This window comes from Podarcis muralis, chromosome 17 (assembly GCF_964188315.1).
Source record: "Podarcis muralis chromosome 17, rPodMur119.hap1.1, whole genome shotgun sequence".
Lineage (NCBI taxonomy): Eukaryota > Metazoa > Chordata > Lepidosauria > Squamata > Lacertidae > Podarcis > Podarcis muralis.
In genome coordinates this window covers 39269511-39288247 of record NC_135671.1, presented here as the reverse complement: position 1 = coordinate 39288247, position 18737 = coordinate 39269511, and the positions used below count along the sequence as shown (strand labels likewise).

At 48.2% G+C, this 18737-nt stretch overlaps 1 protein-coding gene and 1 pseudogene across 4 annotated transcripts in view; both read left to right on the top strand.

Moving 5' to 3' along the window:
* The window catches only part of MECP2 (methyl-CpG binding protein 2), a 108545-nt gene that overhangs the window by 9448 nt on the left and 80360 nt on the right, over window positions 1-18737 (top strand). For 2 of the 4 annotated variants that reach the window (XM_028713114.2, XM_028713111.2), the window contains exon 2: window positions 3957-4055. The exons of the other annotated variants lie outside the window; for them this stretch is intronic. In XM_028713114.2, the coding sequence (XP_028568947.2) occupies window positions 4054-4055 (2 nt within the window). In that variant the 5' untranslated portion in view covers window positions 3957-4053. The remainder of the gene's footprint in view (window positions 1-3956; window positions 4056-18737) is intronic. 4 annotated transcript variants of the gene reach the window in all.
* LOC144326040 (U6 spliceosomal RNA) lies at window positions 3598-3668 on the top strand (annotated as a pseudogene).

Genomic DNA, 18737 nt, shown 5'->3' with positions numbered 1-18737 from the left:
TAACCAGTGGCGTAGCGTGGGGGGTGCAGGGGGGGCCGGCCGCACCGGGCTCAACATCTGGGGTTAGGGCAAATCCACGGGTTAGGGGGCGCAAATTCACGGGTTAGGGGGCGCAAATTACTTGCCTTGCCCCGAGTGCTGACAACCCACGCTACGCCACTGGAATTAACCACAGTTGGCTACCTTAAAAGTAGGATCAACATGCATATCTTGCAGAGAGTGGAAACTCGGGAATTTCTTTTGAATTCTTTGCCAATATGAATCTCTCACAGTTCTGCAGAAATGAGTAGCCTTTAATTGGTCACGCCTCCCAAAAGCACCACTTTTTTTGCTAACAGCCCTGCGATGATAATAATGGGTGAACTGTATCCCCTGCCCTTTTATCTTGTAGAGTTAAATGTGTGTTTGGATACATTTGTCTTTCACAGGTAGTTCAAGAAACTTAGTTTGCAAACAGTGCAGTATTAACTGCCTCTGTTCATCTGAAGGGTTACTCCTCCCTGAGTTAAAACAATAATAAATATCTACAAGTAAGCACAATTGTGTTATCAGTGACCGAGAAAAATGTTGTATCTGCTGACAAAAATGCAGCTGATAAGAAATCTGGTTGATCTCTCTTGAGCAGGGAGTTCCAAAGAGCACAACAGAAGTTACCAAACTCCATGCTCCCAGTATTGTATTTTGGTGAAAGCAGGGCCTTCCCACTTGCTTGAGAGGCTGGGGAAAATATTCAAGCAAAGGTATTCCCTAAGGTACACAGAGCCTAGGCCACCTACGACTTTAAAGATAATAACTGGCATTCAGAAGCAGGGGCGGAGGAAGGGAGTGCAGTGGGGGCACGCTGCCCCAAATGTCACCAATGAGGGGGGTGACAAAATGCCGGGTGGCACTCACCGCCGGGCCTGCAGCCCACCTGAGCTCTCCTGGGAGTGACGTAGTGGCTTGGGCGCCCGCAGGCTCCGCGCTGCCCTAAACGGTCCACCCACCGCCTCCCGCAGAGTGTTCTCTGCAAATGAGCATAAAGAGGTGCAATTGTGTTTTCCTCAATAAAGATGAGAGGGGAAACAAATATTTTTTTAAAGCAAGACTGACTATGAGTGAAGGGACCATGTAGCAAGACAAAAAATACAAGACAAGCAGTGTGGAAAGGTGGGACATCACCAGCTACCCCACAGAACTTGCCTCCTAGCAGGTACAGCAATACTTCCAGTCTACACAGGAGCTGCAGTTCCAGTCAAAGACAAAAAAAATTGCCACAAAGCGGGTTTAGTTTTTTTTTTTTAAAGGAAAGGAAGGGAGAGAGGGCAATGTAGAAAACACAGTAATGCAATGGTTTGGAAGCAATGCCTCCTTATTATATATCAATTAGTCATCAAATACAAAAATGCCTCTAGGCAATTTACATACACAATTTAAAATTATTTTATTTAATCATAGTAAAGTCTTATCATACGGTAACTTACCTAAGAACTGCAATGATTCAATTTCCTTTATTGATTATGATGGTGAAACTTTTATTTATTGTTGTTAACATTTCTTTTCTGAATATAATAAAAGTAGTTGTTAAATTTATTATTATTATTATTATTATTATTATTATTATTATTATTATTACCATGATGTTCCGTGATGACCTAATGAATTAATGGAATCAATTTCAGAGTAAAATAGTTGCATGGAAGCAAACTATTGTGTCAAAAAGAAAGAAAAACAAAAAAAAACAACAACAAAAAATGGTGAAATCACACTGACTAAAAAAAAGGAAATGTGTAATTAAAGGGCATTAAGTGACAGACAACAGCAAAAGACTAACTGACTAAAGGACATATTTCAAACAGGTCGCGTTTACTGATTTAGAAATTTATGGAGCTTAATTATGAGTAAAAACGCTTATGATTTTAAACAAATGAGCAAGCATTGAAGTATTTCAATGGTACTGCATGAACATTGCCTCAGTGGTGTTAAGGGGACCTAGTGTGAAAGGGACCATGCTGTCTATGGCTTGCTTTCATTAAAAGATGGGGTACAAAATTCCATACAAGCTGAAGTCTTTGAACTGCCTTAAAGGGTAGGCCCATGTAGAGTGTGTTGTGATAGTCCATTGGGAGGCTAATAATGCATGTAATGACAGACACTGACTAAAAGCATGGGAATAACTAGGGACTGGATGTCGCTGGCATTCTGCCCAAGGCACAGGCATGCCTTGTTCTGCCGGGATTCTACATTATTGAGTTTTCAGGGATCTGTTCTAAACATGCTCATTATGTTTGTTTGCCTACTGCTTCATCTGCTTGTTTAGGCTACTATGTTCTTAATGCCTTCTGGAGAAGGAAAAGCTCCAAAGCTTAGCAGCATCAATAAAAAATTCCCAGTAGAGGGGATGGCAAGGTATGTGTTTTCTTTGGGCAACAAGGTGGCATTTTGTTGTTGCAACTTGGAGTGTCTCTGAGTCCAATAATTTGTTAACAGCATAACTTGTGGTAAGGGTGGCTTGATTGGCATACAAGTTCTGTGGTTGTTTTTAATGGCAGCTTCAGCTGCAAAGCACCTGCCCCTTTCCTTTTTATCTTCCTTTTCCTCATGCCACACAATTTCCTGTTGCTTTTAGAGTTAGATTACTATTGCATGCTACCCCAATCTCCAAGTGGTATGAGATTCCAGGGGTTCCAGGCACTTAGCCAAGGTCTGTGCTTCCTTTTTAAAATGAGGCACGGTGTACTGTGGTGTCTTTATAATAGTTCGTTTATTTATACATATATACAACCTAGCCATCTGTCATGGATAGTTTAGTTGAGATTCCTTAGGGATGTGGGTGGCGCTGTGGTCTAAACTACTGAGCCTCTTGGATTTGCTGATTGGAAGGTCAGCGGTTCAAATCCACAGAACGGTGGTGAACTCCCATTACTCTGTCCCAGCTTCTGCCAACCTAGCAGTTCGAAAACACATCAGTGCAAGTAGATAAATAGGTACCGCTGTGGTGGGAAGGTAAACAGTGTTTCCGTGCACTCTGGTACTTGTCGCGGTGTCCTGCTGCACCAGAAGTGGTTTAGTTATGCTGGCCACATGACACAGAAAGCTGTCTGTGGACAAATACCTGCTCCCTCCTTCTTTAAAACCTGGACTTGAATAGGTTGCAGCTTAGAGGCTGGCTCCGACTTTAGACTCTTGTTAGCATCCATCTGTTTCAAGAGAAAATGGAGAGCACCTTCACAGGGGAAGTCAAACCATTGTGTTAGCAACACTGAAGTGACATCCCTGGGGCACAAGCCTGGACTTTAGACTAGTGATGGGAAAATCCCCATGTCCCTAAAATACCCATTGAGTCAATCACCCATCTCCTACTACCCTTCTGAGAAAAAACCCATCCCACCCTCCCACTATATATAAGGGTCTGGTGACTTCTGTTTCAGTGTATCTGAAGAAGTATGTATGCACACAAAAGCTTATACCCAGAACAAACTTAGTTGGTCTCTAAGGTGCTACTGGACAATTTTTTATTTATTTCGACTGCATCAGACCAACACGGCTACCTACCTAAATGTCCCTAAAATGTTAATGTTAGAAACTAAAATACTGATTCAAGTGCCTGTTGAGAGCTTGCTCGCTATGGCAGCACATATACTAAAATTGGAACGATACAGAGAAGATGAGCATGGTCCCTGTGCAAGTGCCTGGTGAGAGCTAGTGTGGTAAGGCATGTACAGTGGTACCTCGGGTTAAGAACTTAATTCGTTCTGGAGGTCCGTTCTTAACCTGAAACTGTTCTTAACCTGAAGCACCACTTTAGCTAATGGGGCCTCCTGCTGCTGCCGCGCCGCCGGAGCACGATTTCTGTTCTCATCCTGAAGCAAAGTTCTTAACCCGAGGTACTATTTCTGGGTTAGCGGAGTCTGTAACCTGAAGCGTCTGTAACCTGAGGTACCACTGTAATAGGAAAACTCTATGTGATGTTGCAGATCCTACAGATCCCCACAGAATTTCCCCAATCAAGTAGCAAAAGATGGATCTAAAGAACATACAGGAGGCTACAAGGTTCAGGAAGAAAAGACAAATATGTAAGTGTTCACATGCAGAAATGGTTTATGTGTATGGTAGAGATATGACTGTGAACAGTGTTAAGGGTTTAGGGAAAGAAAGGGGGGTGTCCAAGGGCAAGTGAGGCAGAATAAAGCGAACAGGAAAGGGAGCTATGTGTCATCTTTAAGGCCATATTTCCAATTTAGCAAATTTTACTAGTTTGAAACATTTGTTCAGCTCTTTTAAACTTTCCTGTGCTAGATAAAGGCAGTTTCCCAAGGCCTAGTAAGAGCTTGGAGCCAAAGGCTGCATTAACCCAGAGGTTATTTTTTAAAATACAGTGGTCCTGGCCTACTGAGCCCCCTATACAGTGGTACCTTGGGTTACATACACTTCAGGTTACATATTGTCAGGGGTTCAGGAGCAGAGGGACAGGAGAGGGAGGAAGTAGAGACCGAGGGAGAGGAATCTGAGGGAGAAGTCAGCGAGGGTAGCCATCCGAGGTCTCTAAGTCTCTCCAGTGAATCAGAGGATTCACAGAAAGGGGCCCCAGTGGTCAGAGCCAGGGGGTTGCCAGAGGGAACACCCCAGGAAGGAGGGGCCAGAGGGGACTCAGAGAGCAGCAGCTGGAAATCGGGACCAACTTTCCCACCGGAGAGCAGTAAGGGGGAGGAGTCCCAAACATCGGCAGCAGGCAGCCTTCCGTCAGCGGAAGGACATGAGTCAGGGTTAGCCACGCCTGCATCAGAGAGCGAGGTAACGGTCAAAAGGAAGGTCAGGGGCAGCGCGCGCGCGCCAAGTTCAAACGTACAGGAGGGGGGCGCAATGGGCAGTCCGGAGAGAGAGCCGGGTCCCAAAGCCCGCCGGAGAGAAGGGGAGGAGTCCGAAGGGTCCGCTTCCGAGGCATCCCGGAAAGAAGGCACCCAGGGGGGTAGTAGGACCCAGAGGAGGAAGGAGAAACGTAGAAGGTGGAGTAAGGCTAGAGTCTTAAGCTGGTGTACAGGGGGCGGAGACTCAGACGAGGCTTCGCTGGTCTAGGGTTTAGACGTAGAGACGCACGCTAGTGTTTGGAAATGGAAACTAAATGCCAATAAAGACTTCTGTACAGTTCTAATGGCTAGCGTTGGTCTTCTGTGAGCTGAGACCGGGAGGCAGGCTCTGACAGTAAGCCTCGTCTCAAGTTACCATCGGTTTTCTGCGCCTCAAGCATCGCTAAGGAAGCGAGGCAGGGAGGGTGGAAGACTGGTGCCTTGCGAGCTCACAAGAGTCAGGCAAGATGACTACAGAACAGAAAATAGCTTCCCTGCAAGAAGCGGTGACGCTACTCAACGCTGAAATAATCGCATCCAGGAAGAGAGAGGAAGAAGCGGCAGCTGCATGCAGAGATCTTCAAGCCAGGTTGGAAGGGCTTGTAAAGCAGGGGATCCCAGCACCCAGGTCCGAGGGGATCGGTTTGGGGAAGAGAGGAGGCAGCATTGTATCTCATTTTGATGGGGATTTGCAGCAGTACCCCAATTTCCGAGCAGATGTGCTGTTTGCGCTGCAGCTGCTGGAAAGAGACTTTAGAGATGAGAGGGAAAAAGTGGGGTTTATTTTGTCTCATTTGCATGGGGACGCGAAATCATGGCTGCGCAACCTGTGGAGAGATAAGGATGCAGCGCTCCAAAGCGCAGATGCGTTCATTAAGGCGATGGACTCCTGTTTCTTATCCAAAATAGACCTGGACATTGCCCGGAGGGACATATTTGGGCTAAGACAAGGGAAAGCCAGCGTAAGGCAGTATCATTCCCGGTTTTTTGCATTGGTCAACGCGCTGAATTGGGATAAGGATTCTCCGCCGGTTAGAGACCTTTTTTGGGAGGGTCTGAATGCACAGATCAAGGATGAGATGGCAAGGGGAGAGAGACCCACCACCACTCAGCAAGTGGTTGAAAGAGCGTTGTCTATTGGGGTGAGGCAGGAAGAACGTCCGTGGAGCAAAGAAGAAGGGCGTTGGGGACGTTCACCAGCGAGAGTGCCCTCCTTCTTGCCCAGAGAGGCAGCGCGTGCGCAGTCCACGCCTCCACAGGGAGGGGGCGAGGAGCAGATGGAGATTGGCGGTGCTAGGGCTCACTCAGCTACCAGAGCCTTAACGCCGGGAGCAGTAAAATCGAAGCTGCCTAGAAGGAACAGGAAGTGTTATATATGTGAGAGTGCAGAGCACATGGCGAAAGAGTGTCCCCAGAGGAGTTTCAAGCACACTGCAGCTTCAGTGACAGTATTGGAAACAACTCAGCAGAGAGCACCACAGCAGGGAAACGACCAGGTCTGGCTGGAAGAGGAGGCACTGGGGCCCAGCCAGACGAGTCAGTGAGGAAGTCCCCAGAGATTTTGCAGCCCACAGACCCCCTCCCGCCCAAGCCAGTGGTGCAGCTAACCGCATCGCTTCAGCTGCCCGATGGACTCACCTTAGAAGTGCCTATTACAATTGACTCTGGCAGTAACGCAGACTTTATAGGATTGGAGTTCATTCAACAACACAACGTAGCATTGCTGCCAGCCACACTGCCCCTGAAGGTTGTCACGGTGGATGGCAGGGAACTGCTAGGGGGGCAGGTGGTGCAGCAGACGCCGCCTATGGTGATGCAAATTGGGAATCACCGGGAAGTCATCAGTTTCAATGTCACCCAGCTGTCCGACACGCCTATAGTATTAGGCATGAGTTGGCTGCACAGGCACAGCCCAGCATTGGCGTGGTACCAGCGCCACCTGACTTTTGGCTCCTCCTACTGTGCAGAACACTGCATTATACCCAGCCCGGAAGGGGAAGAGGAGGACCCGCAGTTGCAGTTGGGCACGCTGCAAGCAGTACCCCACAAGTATGCGGAGTTTTTGGAGGTGTTCTGCGAGAAGGAGGCGGACAAGCTACCCCCTCACAGACCCTATGATTGCAAGATTGACCTCCTGCCGGGGGCGACGCTGCCCACTGGAAAACTGTACTCCATGTCTGAGGATGAACTGCAAGAACTCAGGGAGTTCATAGATCACAATTTGAAGCGTGGGTTCATCCGGGAGTCGAAAGCGGTGGGAGGCAGTCCCGTATTCTTTGTGAAGAAGCGGGATACGCCCCAAAAAAGATTGGTGGTGGACTTCAGAATCTTGAATTCGAAAACCAAGCCCTCAGCCTTCCCCATGCCCAAGATAGACGACTTGCTCGCGACGGTGCGGAAAGGACGCGTTTTTACCAAGCTGGATCTACGTGGCGCGTACAACCTGATTCGCATGCGCGAAGGAGACGAGTGGAAGACGGCCATGTTCACGCCACTGGGCACCTACGAATACAGAGTTATGCCCTTCGGATTACAAAATGGCTCTCACACTTTCCAAGCCTTTATGCATCACGTGCTGGCGGGGCTCCTTTACAAGAAGTGCGTATGCTTCCTGGACGACATCCTGATTTTTTCAGAATCGCGAGAGGCGCACGAGAGGGATGTCAGGGAAGTTCTGCAGAGACTGAAGGAGCACAGGCTGTACGCCAAACTGGAGAAGTGCCAGTTCGACGTGACGGAGGTGGATTTCCTGGGCTACAAGTTGTCGGACAAGGGGCTCGCCATGGACAGCGCCAAGGTTCGCGCAGTTTTGGACTGGAAGAGCCCACGCAATCGGAAGGAAGTCCAGCGGTTTGTCGGCTTTGCCAACTTTTACCGCAAGTTCATCAAGGGATTTGCCATGCAGACAGCAGCCATCACCGACACGCTCAGCTCCAAGAAGAAGAAATTCATCTGGACGGAGCAAGCGGAGCAGTCCTTTCAGAAACTCAAGCGTCTCTTCGCGTCCGAAGAGCAGCTGCTGCATGTGAATCCCAGCAGACCCATGAGGGTGGAGACGGACGCCTCAGACAGAGCCGTGGGAGCTGTCCTGTTGCAACAAGACCAGCAGGGGGACTGGAGGCCGTGCGCCTTCTACTCGAGGAAGCTCAGCAAGTCGGAGCAGAATTACACTATCTGGGACAGGGAGTTGCTAGCCATACATGCAGCATTCAAGGCATGGAGGCACTTCCTCATCGGAGCCAGACATACAGTGCAGGTCCACACGGACCACAAGAATCTGGAGTACTGGCGCACGGCTAGGTTCCTCAACCAGAGACACATTAGATGGGCAGAGTTCTTCGCGGACTTCGACTTCAAGATAGAGTACATCCCAGGCGACAACAACGTGATGGCGGATGCATTGTCCAGAAAGCCGCAATACCTGGAGGAGGCGGCACCGTCGGCGGCCAAGCACATTTTCGCACCGGAAGCGTGGGCATGCGCGTCAGCAACCGTGGACCTGGACGCCGTACGTCGCGCGCTGCGGGAAGACCCTTTCGCACAGGCCAAGATGGAGGAGGTGCACAGGGGCACAGCGAGGGCCGACGAGTTCCAGATCCGCGATGGGTTGCTCCTCCACAAGGGAGCACTCTACGTGCCGGGAGACGACCTCCGCGCAAGGGTCCTGCAGCAGCTACACGACGCTCCCACCGCAGGGCACTTTGGCAAAGAAAAGACTGTCGAGCTCGTAGCCAGAGACTTTTGGTGGCCCAAGATGCGGGGGGAAGTAGCGGATTACGTCTCGAGATGTGACACCTGCCAAAGGGCCAAGTCAGTTCACAGACCGCCGGCGGGTTTGCTGGAACCGCTGCAGACACCGTCGGAACCGTGGGAGAGGGTGGCCCTGGACTTCGTCACGGATCTGCCCAGCTCGAGGGGAAAGACAGCAGTGCTAGTGGTGGTGGACATGTTTACTAAGATGGCACACTTCATTCCGTGTGCGAAGGTAGCCACGGCAGAGCAGACCGCCAAACTGTTCATAGACCACGTGTTCAAGGTCCACGGTCTGCCACGGTCTATTCTTTCCGACCGGGGGCGACAGTTCATCTCGAACTTCTGGCAGAAGCTGATGGGCATTCTGAACGTCAAAGTCAATTTGGCGTCGGCGAGACACCCGCAGACCAACGGACAAGCGGAGAGGGTCAACGCCGTCATGCAGCAGTACCTAAGATGCTACGCCAACCAGCAGCCCACGACATGGGTGGACTACCTGCCGCTCGCCGAGTTCGCTTACAACAACACGAAGCACGTGTCGACGGGGGTGACGCCGTTCTTCGCCAACAACGGGAGGCATCCCAGAACCTTCCCGGGTTTAGAGAGAGTGGGGGAGGGGGAGCCACAGGCAGCGGAAGCCTTAGCGTCAGAGTTGCAGGAAGTCCACGAACAGCTCAGGAGGCAGCTAGAACTAGCAAAGCACGCATACAAGGTGCAGGCCGACAGACACAGAAGAGTTGGGGAAGACATACAGGTGGGTGACTGGGTCTGGCTAGCAGCGCAAGCAGTGCCGACCAGATCATTAGCTAAGAAGAAGTTAGGACATAAGCAGCTAGGACCTTACCAAGTCCAGGCGCAGGTCAATCCAGTGGCCTTCCGGTTGGCTCTTCCGGAGGGTTCCAGAATGCATCCGGTGTTCCATAGATCGGTGCTCACGCCCTACAAAGCACCTCATAGGTTTCAGGAGCCAGACACAGCACCAGACCAGAGCAGTGAAGGGCACAGAGTGAGGGGGCCGCCTAGGAAGGGACACATCAATGAGGTCACAGAGATTTTGGACTCCAGATGGGGGGAAGAGGGAGTAGAATATTTCCTAGCCAGAGAGGGTACCCCGGCCAGTGCCAACAGCTGGGTACCGGACTATGCCTTGGAGGAACCGCTGCTCAAAGAGGAGTTTCATGCCCTCTTCCCGCACAGGCCCATGCCAGCAGAGTATTTCGATGACTGGCTTTTCACACCCACTCTTTCAGCCAGCACATTCCTGGGGTTCGACTCGGACGAGGAACAGGTGCCAGTCCCCAGCTCTCAGGTGGGTTCGCCACCGGGGTCTGCCTCAGACCACTCGTATTGGTGGGACGATCAACCAGAGGAGCAGTGGCGCAGGAAGTGGCTGAGGGGTCCTTGGATGGGACCACCCGAAGAGGGGGAGAGGGGCGAGACGGACATGGACGTGTTGGGGGACAACGTGGGGTTCGAGCATGAAGACAGAGAGATGGAAGCAGAGGAGAGCGACGTTGACGAGTACATGGGGGATGAACTGTATCCGGCAAGCACCCCCGCGACGACGGAGCACCCAGTACCCGCACCGGAAGGAGGGGAGGGGGGAAGGGGGGGCTTCGAGGGGGGGATGGATGTCAGGGGTTCAGGAGCAGAGGGACAGGAGAGGGAGGAAGTAGAGACCGAGGGAGAGGAATCTGAGGGAGAAGTCAGCGAGGGTAGCCATCCGAGGTCTCTAAGTCTCTCCAGTGAATCAGAGGATTCACAGAAAGGGGCCCCAGTGGTCAGAGCCAGGGGGTTGCCAGAGGGAACACCCCAGGAAGGAGGGGCCAGAGGGGACTCAGAGAGCAGCAGCTGGAAATCGGGACCAACTTTCCCACCGGAGAGCAGTAAGGGGGAGGAGTCCCAAACATCGGCAGCAGGCAGCCTTCCGTCAGCGGAAGGACATGAGTCAGGGTTAGCCACGCCTGCATCAGAGAGCGAGGTAACGGTCAAAAGGAAGGTCAGGGGCAGCGCGCGCGCGCCAAGTTCAAACGTACAGGAGGGGGGCGCAATGGGCAGTCCGGAGAGAGAGCCGGGTCCCAAAGCCCGCCGGAGAGAAGGGGAGGAGTCCGAAGGGTCCGCTTCCGAGGCATCCCGGAAAGAAGGCACCCAGGGGGGTAGTAGGACCCAGAGGAGGAAGGAGAAACGTAGAAGGTGGAGTAAGGCTAGAGTCTTAAGCTGGTGTACAGGGGGCGGAGACTCAGACGAGGCTTCGCTGGTCTAGGGTTTAGACGTAGAGACGCACGCTAGTGTTTGGAAATGGAAACTAAATGCCAATAAAGACTTCTGTACAGTTCTAATGGCTAGCGTTGGTCTTCTGTGAGCTGAGACCGGGAGGCAGGCTCTGACACATATGCTTCAGGTTAAGAACAGTTTCAGGTTAAGAACGGACCTCCGGAATGAATTACGGTAAGTACTTAACCCGAGGTACCACTGTACATTGTAGCTTAAAGATGCCTATTTTTCTGCATATATAGACATTGGCATTTGTTACTGGCAAAAAAGATGTTTGATAGTTTCCTAGATACCCCAGTGTGGGTGGGGGGAAGTATATGTAACTGGGCCTAAATTGCAGTTCATTTTTAAAGGGCATCATTTCTCAGAAGTGGATGATGCCATAGGCTTCCAGTGTTGTTTTTCACGTTTATAGGTGAAAACCCTTTAGTGCCACTCTTTGGGCATTATTGGTCAGAAGCTTGTTAATGCTGTAGCAGCGACCATTGGTTTATATTTTTGGAAAAGTATGCTTTGGGCCACTAGAATTGGAAGTGATGTTCTCTTGTTGATGAGGAAGAAGACGGTACTGTGAGGCCTGGGAAGCAGGCGAAGAGCTGCTTAAAAGCAAGTTGTAAAGCTGGCTGTGCAAGGGTGCTTGATAAACCAGGCTTTCTGTTGGCTTTGGCAACGTTGTGTGGATTGTATTTTTGCAAGCTGACTAGATCCTTAACAATTTCTCCTCTGTACTATGTACCAAGCTTCCAGCTTTGGTGTCTGTTTATTTGAAAAGATCATACTGTGCTGTAGTGCAGTTTGCAGCTTCTATTGCTGTGCCATCTGTATCATTCTGGTTCTCTGCCTCTCTCCCTGCACAACTGCATCACAAAACACAGTGTAACCATTTGTTAAGAACTTAGAAAAAAACACATTTGAGGATTAGTTTAAATGTTTTAAACTAATGATGGGTGGACTGATGGGAGACTAACAGAGAATCAATATTCAAAAGAAACTAAGGGGTGCCGCAATATCTCTGTTTGCTGTGGAATTGAGGGCCACACACAACATGATGGAGTTAGCCATGTTTTTTCATCCATCGGTTGGCATCAAAACAGGCATGGAGGGAGATGAACTCTTATCCTGCTCAAACTCTTGTCATTTCAAGTCGTTTGTCTCCTCAGCTATTCAGTGTGATGTGGTAAGGTTTGCAAAAGTTGCTTTCTCATGTCCCTGCACCTTTCTTGATGTTGAAAGCAGTCAGCCCCCCCCCCCCGCCCCCAACAGTGGATGCTCCTGTTGTGCTTGGTTAGATGGGTCTCCTTGACAAACAGTTTGGGAGCTAATAGTATAATGTCTTCAGGGCTGCTTTTCATGCTAGTTCTAAAATACATGGTGGTGCCCTCAAGTGTTCCCTATCCGTTGTTGAGAAAAGGTATGAATATTCCAAAGAGAGGAAATTAAAGCTGATGAACCACTTGAGTGGCTTGTCCGACAACTGTCCATCTTCTAAAACAGATTTATATTACCATTTGAGCTTTACAGGTACAGGTGTGCCTATATGGAAATAATGTATCAATTGGTCCTATGTGGTAGTTAGTTACGGTTGAAGCTGTTCTGCAAGTGATTAAATGCTTTAATCTTCTTTCTGTGAGGATGTGAATTGGCATTTTGTAATTGCAACAAGCTGTGTCATGGGTTAAAGCTGAAATCAAAGAAGTGAAAATTCAGAGCAATCTTCTTCTTCAAGCCTCATTTTTAAAAAATCTGGTGCTGTATAATCTGGTGCGCCTTCCCTGGCATAAAAAGTGTTTTGATTTTTAAAATACGTCTTAGTCAAACAATATATTTATATCTATATATCTATATCTATATAAATCTACCTATATATGTGGGAGGGGAAGAAAATGATATGATGCAAACATACGTTTTAAATGTTTCTTCTTACAATTGAACCTGCCACAAAAAAATCATGATGTTACCAATGCTGGCCCGTGGCCCTACAGCCCTGATGCTGAGGCTTTTATAGAGGTAGATGCAGATCAAAAGGGGCTTGCCAACAGAAGGTGAACACTGAAAATCTTGAAAAGAAGTGGTTTGCAAAAAGGGAATGAGCTGGTGTGCAGATGCAGAAGAAATTGGAAATGAAACTCTGCAAGCTTATATATATGCACACACTTCCTGGCCCTTCTACAGCTGAAGCACTGTGTGCATTACTGAAAGGATGTTCAAACACCCACAACCAAAATATGAAAAGTAGCTGTTGTGGGTTCCAGGATGCTGTGTCAGAACCTCTAGCCTAAGGTTGTGTCCATACTCCTGTTTACTGTGTACTCAGTTCTTTTCCAGTGCTGGGTTTTAAATGCATAAGTATCCTGTACTTTTTAATAAAATACTACTGTTTGATGCATTATTTCTCAAAGCAGCTTCACATGGATGGGAGTCCTGAAGCCATTCACACTTTGGCTAGAGACAAATTAGGATCACCTTTGCATGGAACATTCTCCCCCCTTGACATGTACAAAGGAATGAAGCTGTGTTGATGTGAGCATCTGGGGGGAAGTGCTGTGAAAGGCCTGGGGGCAGGCACAACTTATTGGCTCTAAGGCAGAAATGTGAACACATCCTCAGTTCCAGCTTTGTGAAAACTGTTGATTGATCTCTGGCTTCAGTTAACAAGTTGCTGTTGAACCCCTTTTTATGTCAGTGAAAGTATCGTATTTTGAGTTTAGTCAATTAAATAGTGTTGTGCTGACCTGTGGTTCCTGTCATAAATCGGCCTTTTTCATGAGTAGCCACGTTATAGTTTGAATTATGGAAGTGATTTGCAGAAAGACTCCCACACCTTCTGTAGAAGCAAATAGGATATAAAAAAGCTTCCCTCAGTGGGGGGGGGGGCACATCACACTAAACTCATATTGACACTAGAAACAGAATTTGTAAAGCACTTTCATCTCCCATTATAAGTGTTTGGGGGTTTAATAATATAGATTTTTGTGGGGGTGGGGGAAGGGCAGGGTTTTTATATTCGGCTTCTGCAGATGTAGTTATTGAGGCTTTGCAACTTTTGACTGGTTTGTTTGTTTGTTTGTTTGTTTTAAAGTAGTTTAGGCTACTTTTAAAAAGTAGTATTCAGGGCACAATCCTACACTCAAGTTTTGTTGGCTTAGCAACTACAGTGGTACCTCTGGTTGCGCACGGGATCCATTCCGGAGCTCCGGTTGGATCCCGAGGTGTGCGTATCCCAGTGTTTCCCAACCTTTTTTGGGCAAAGGCACACTTGTTTCATGAAAAAAATCTCGAGGCACACCACCATGCCAGATGGGGAAAGGTCACTTTTTACTTATGTAAAAAAAAATAAAAAAATAGTAACAGCATAGAAGGTAATGGCTATCTCTTTGATGTCTTATGGGAGGGCATTCCACAGGGCGGGCGCCACTACCGAGAAGGCCCTCTGCCTGGTTCCCTGTAACCTCACTTTTCACAGTGAGGGAATTGCCAGAAGGCCCTTGGCACTGGATCTCAGTGTCTGGGCTGAACGATGGTGGCGGAGACGCTACTTCAGGTATACTGGACCGAAACCGCTTAGGGCTTTAAAGGTCAGCACCAACACTTTGAATTGTGCTCGGAAAGGTACTGGGAGCCAATGTAGGTCTTTCAAGACTGTCGTTACGTGGTCTCGGCGGCAGGTAGCAGCGCTCACAGCTTACGGACTGCACCGTGTAACAGGTGTCTGGCCCAGCAGCCTAAGGCGGACAAGCCACTGAAACAGGCATTCAGAATCCATTCATTTCATAAAACCTGCAGGGCTCAATCTCTGTGTTTGTGTATGTGTGTGTTTCTGTTTTGCCCAAGGGTCTGGGGGTGGGAGAGAGCTCTTTAGCATGATGCTTTTAAAACAATTAAATTATCAACAAACAAACCTGATGATACGAATAGCAACGTCAGGTGCTACCGGGGGGGGGGGGGAGGGGGCCTACTCGGAAGTAAATACTGCGTCCAGGCGCAATTAGCGCTGATTTAAGGTGCACCAAGACTGCCTAAAAACCTCACCAAAGATATGCAACAAAGCGCTTCGTTGCAGAGGGGAGAGTTTGTGCACCGTGGAGGCTGGAGGGCTTCTATTCTACATGCGGGGGTTGGGGGGGCGAGGAAAATGTGCTCCGTGGGGGGGGCGGGGAAGGCAAGAAAAGGAGCTGAGCTCTAACTATAGGCTCCCACGCTTGAGCAGGCCCGACTCGGTGGGGCGGACCACCCTCTCTCCTGGAGGAGGAGGAGGAAGAGGAGGAGGAGATTCCCATCCACGGCGTGGCCTCCCGCGCTCCTGAACGGGAAATCTCTGCCGACCAAGACTCTCCGCGAGGCAGCTCCTCCCTTCCTGCCTTGAGCCGCCGCCAGCCGCGCCCCCCTCCCCAGTTATCTGCTGCCTGCCAAGCCCCGCCCCTCTTCATTGTCCTCGCCTTCTGTTTATTCCCCTTCCTCCATCCCTCGCTTTTCCCCCTCTCTTTCCTTTTTTTAAAAAAATATTTTCTCTTCCCCTTCTTTTTTTTCCACCCTTTCTTTTTTCTCTTTCTCCCCCCCCTCCCCCCCCTCCTGGGTTAAAGGATTTGAGCAATGGGTCTGGAGGTGGAGCTCGTCGGAGGATTAGCCCGACTCGCCCGCCTCCCTCCCACGGCACACTAGGCAACGTCCGGCGGCACACTAGTGTGCCGCGGAACACCGGTTGGGAAACACTGGCGTATCCGGAGGTGCCGCTTCTGCACATGCACGCGGCACGGTTTAGTGCTTCTGTGCATGCACACGTGGTAAACCCCAGAAAAATACTTCTGGGTTTGCTGCGCACGTATCCCGAAGGATACGTAACTGGAGGTGAACGTACAAGTAGAGGTACCACTGTATGGGATTTGTCAGAAACTCTGCTGTGAAATGCAGAGATTGCCATCCTAAAAGGAATGGGTGGGATGTAGGCATCACAGAGGAAAGGCATACTCACAGCTGCTTATTGACTGTGATGTGCAGGGGGTGGGGAAATAACAGCCCCTATTTGCTAACTCAGCACTGGATATGGCATGGGTAGGCAAACTAAGACCCGGGGGCCGGATCCGGCCCAATTACCTTCTAAATCTGGCCTTCAGATGGTCAGGGAATCAGCGTGTTTTTACATGAGTAGAATGTATCCCTTTATTTAAAATGTATCTCTGGGCTGGGTTATTTGTGGGGCCTGCCTGGTGTTTTTACATGAGTAGAATGTGTACTTTTATTTAAAATGCATCTCTGGGTTATTCGTGGGACATAGGAATTCGTTCACCCCCCCAAAAAAAATATAGTCTGCCCCCCCCCAAGGTCTGAGGGACAGTGGACCGGCCCCCTGCTGGAAAAGATTGCTGACTCCTGGGATATGGTGTAACCCAACACTTTGTCCCGGTGCACCACCACCAGTACACAAACCCACATGCAGTTATATATGACCCCATGTCATGCACTCTTAGAGCTCACAAGAGGGAACTTTGGTGATTGGAAACAGAGAGTGAAAGGGCACTTCTTACATAAAGAACTTCTGTGAGGCCTGGCAATGAGCCGTGCTGGGATCCTACATGGCAGAGCTGGCCTATCAATCTGTGTAGCTCTTCCCCTGACTGGCTCAGTTTCCAAGTGTGGGGTCGTGCCTTTTCTTTGAACCTGGGGATCCCTGCCCAGGCAGGGCTCCTACAGGCTCTGGACTCCTGTTACCTATGACTGGGTCTTGTGGCTGGGCACTGACAGTTCCCTATGATATGTGTATTTCCTGTCTGCTGTTGTGGCTGAGTGATTAGGGAGCTGTTCAGTGTGGGTTTGAGTGCATGCTCTTTTTCCCCCTCAACATTTTTTTAACCAGTCACGTAAAAGGTGAGTAGGGACATTTGTTCCCTTCCCCCTGGTGGCCTTGCGATACCATTTCCTACTTCCCACAGCAGGAGGGCTATGTGGGCTCTTTGAACTGTGGTGGGAGCTGTGTTGCATGGGCTGTCCTTTCCTTTGGTGTCTTGTGCTCCAAATGGTGGTTGTAAGCAGCATAAGAGAGTGTAACCACATAGTGGTTCCTGGCTGAGCTCCTAAAAGTGTTGGAGTGAGGGTGCTGTACTGTTGTTTTGTGGAGCTTTGCAAATGAGCCCAGACAAGTTGCAAGCCTCAGTATGGGAAAAATATAAAGATTTATTACAGGGGTCGGAAACCTAAGGCCCAGGGGCCACAAGTGACCCACGGGGGGTCGTTTAACCAGCCCATGAGCTGCCCCCCAACTGAGCCGCCTGCAGTTTGTGCTTCCACATTAGCAGTGGAGGATGAACTTACTTGTTCCTTCTTTGCTACTAGCCTACCCATTTCTTCACTTGCATGCAATTCTTTTTTCTTTTTTCTTTTTATTAGTTTTCTTACTTGATGAACAAACACAGACAATAAAATAAACCAAAATAGTAAAATGACAACATCAAACAAAAAAGGAAAAAAATACAAAAAGCATACATACAACCATAAATAGATAAATTATTACATACGGACTTATGTCACCCTATTCTTTAATCTCAATTCCTTTTCTTCTCTAATAGGCTTCCGTCCTCAATGTGGGTTTATTTTGTATATTTTTTAAATTGATCCTTTTATCCTTTCTTCATTTCTGCTGTTTTCAGCATACAATACTTGTAATCCATGTTGTGTTTTGCGAAAATTAATCAAAGCAAATCCAGGTTTTGACTTGGGGACACAGTTTTTTAAATAATCTCTGTAAATTTCCCATTCCTTTTGGAATTTTTGGTTAGACTGTCTCCTAATCGCATCTGTCATTTTTGCCAATTCCAGATATTCAAATAATTTATCCTGCCATTCCCTTTTTGTTGGTACTATTTCACTTTTCCAATTTCTAGCTATTAATATTCTTGCTGCCATTGTAGCATATAAGAATATTCTCTTTTTTTCATTTGGGATATCTGAATCTAAGATGCCCAAAAGGAAAGCTTCTGGTTTCTTTATAAAGGTTTGCTTAAACATTTTTTTCAACTCCTCATATATAATATCCCAGAAGTTCTTAATTTTTTTGCAACCCCACCACATGTGAAACAGTGTCCCTTCTGCCTGTTTACACCTCCAGCAAGTGTTAGAGCTTGTTTTATACATTTTAGATAGTTTTCTGGGAGTTATATACCACCTGTAGAACATCTTCAACAGATTTTCCTTTAGTGTATAACAGACCGTAAATTTCCATTCTCTATTCCAGAATCTTTCCCATGCCGATAGTTGGATATTTTTGCCAAAATCTTTTGCCTACTTAATCATTACTTATTTCACCTCTTCATCTTTCATCCCCCATTCTAAGCCTATACATTCTAGAAATTATTCTTTTCTTATTTTGTATTCGTTCTTTATCTATTTTTGATTCTTCCATTGGAAAACCTTTTTTATCGTCTTTCTTGAATATCTCTATTGATACAAAATTAAAAAATTCCTTCCAGTAGCACCTTAGAGACCAACTAAGTTTGTTATTGGTACAGTGGTACCTCAGGTTAAGTACTTAATTCGTTCCAGAGATCTGTACATAACCTGAAACTGTTCTTAACCTGAAGCACCACTTTAGCTAATGGGGCCTCCTGCTGCTGCTGCTGCTGCTCCGCCGGAGCATGATTTCTGTTCTCATCCTGAAGCAAAGTTCTTAACCTGAAGCGCTATTTCTGGGTTAGTGGAGTCTGTAACCTGAAGCGTATGTAACCCGAGGTACATAATAAAGATTCATAATAAAGTTATAATAAAGTTTCAGGTCTGGCAGTGCAAGTCCTCCTCTGTTTTTGCCGTCTATTAATAATTTATGTTTAATTCTAGGTTTTTTGTATTGACAAAGAAACTTCGAAAGGTCTTTCTGCCATGACTTGAAACATCCTG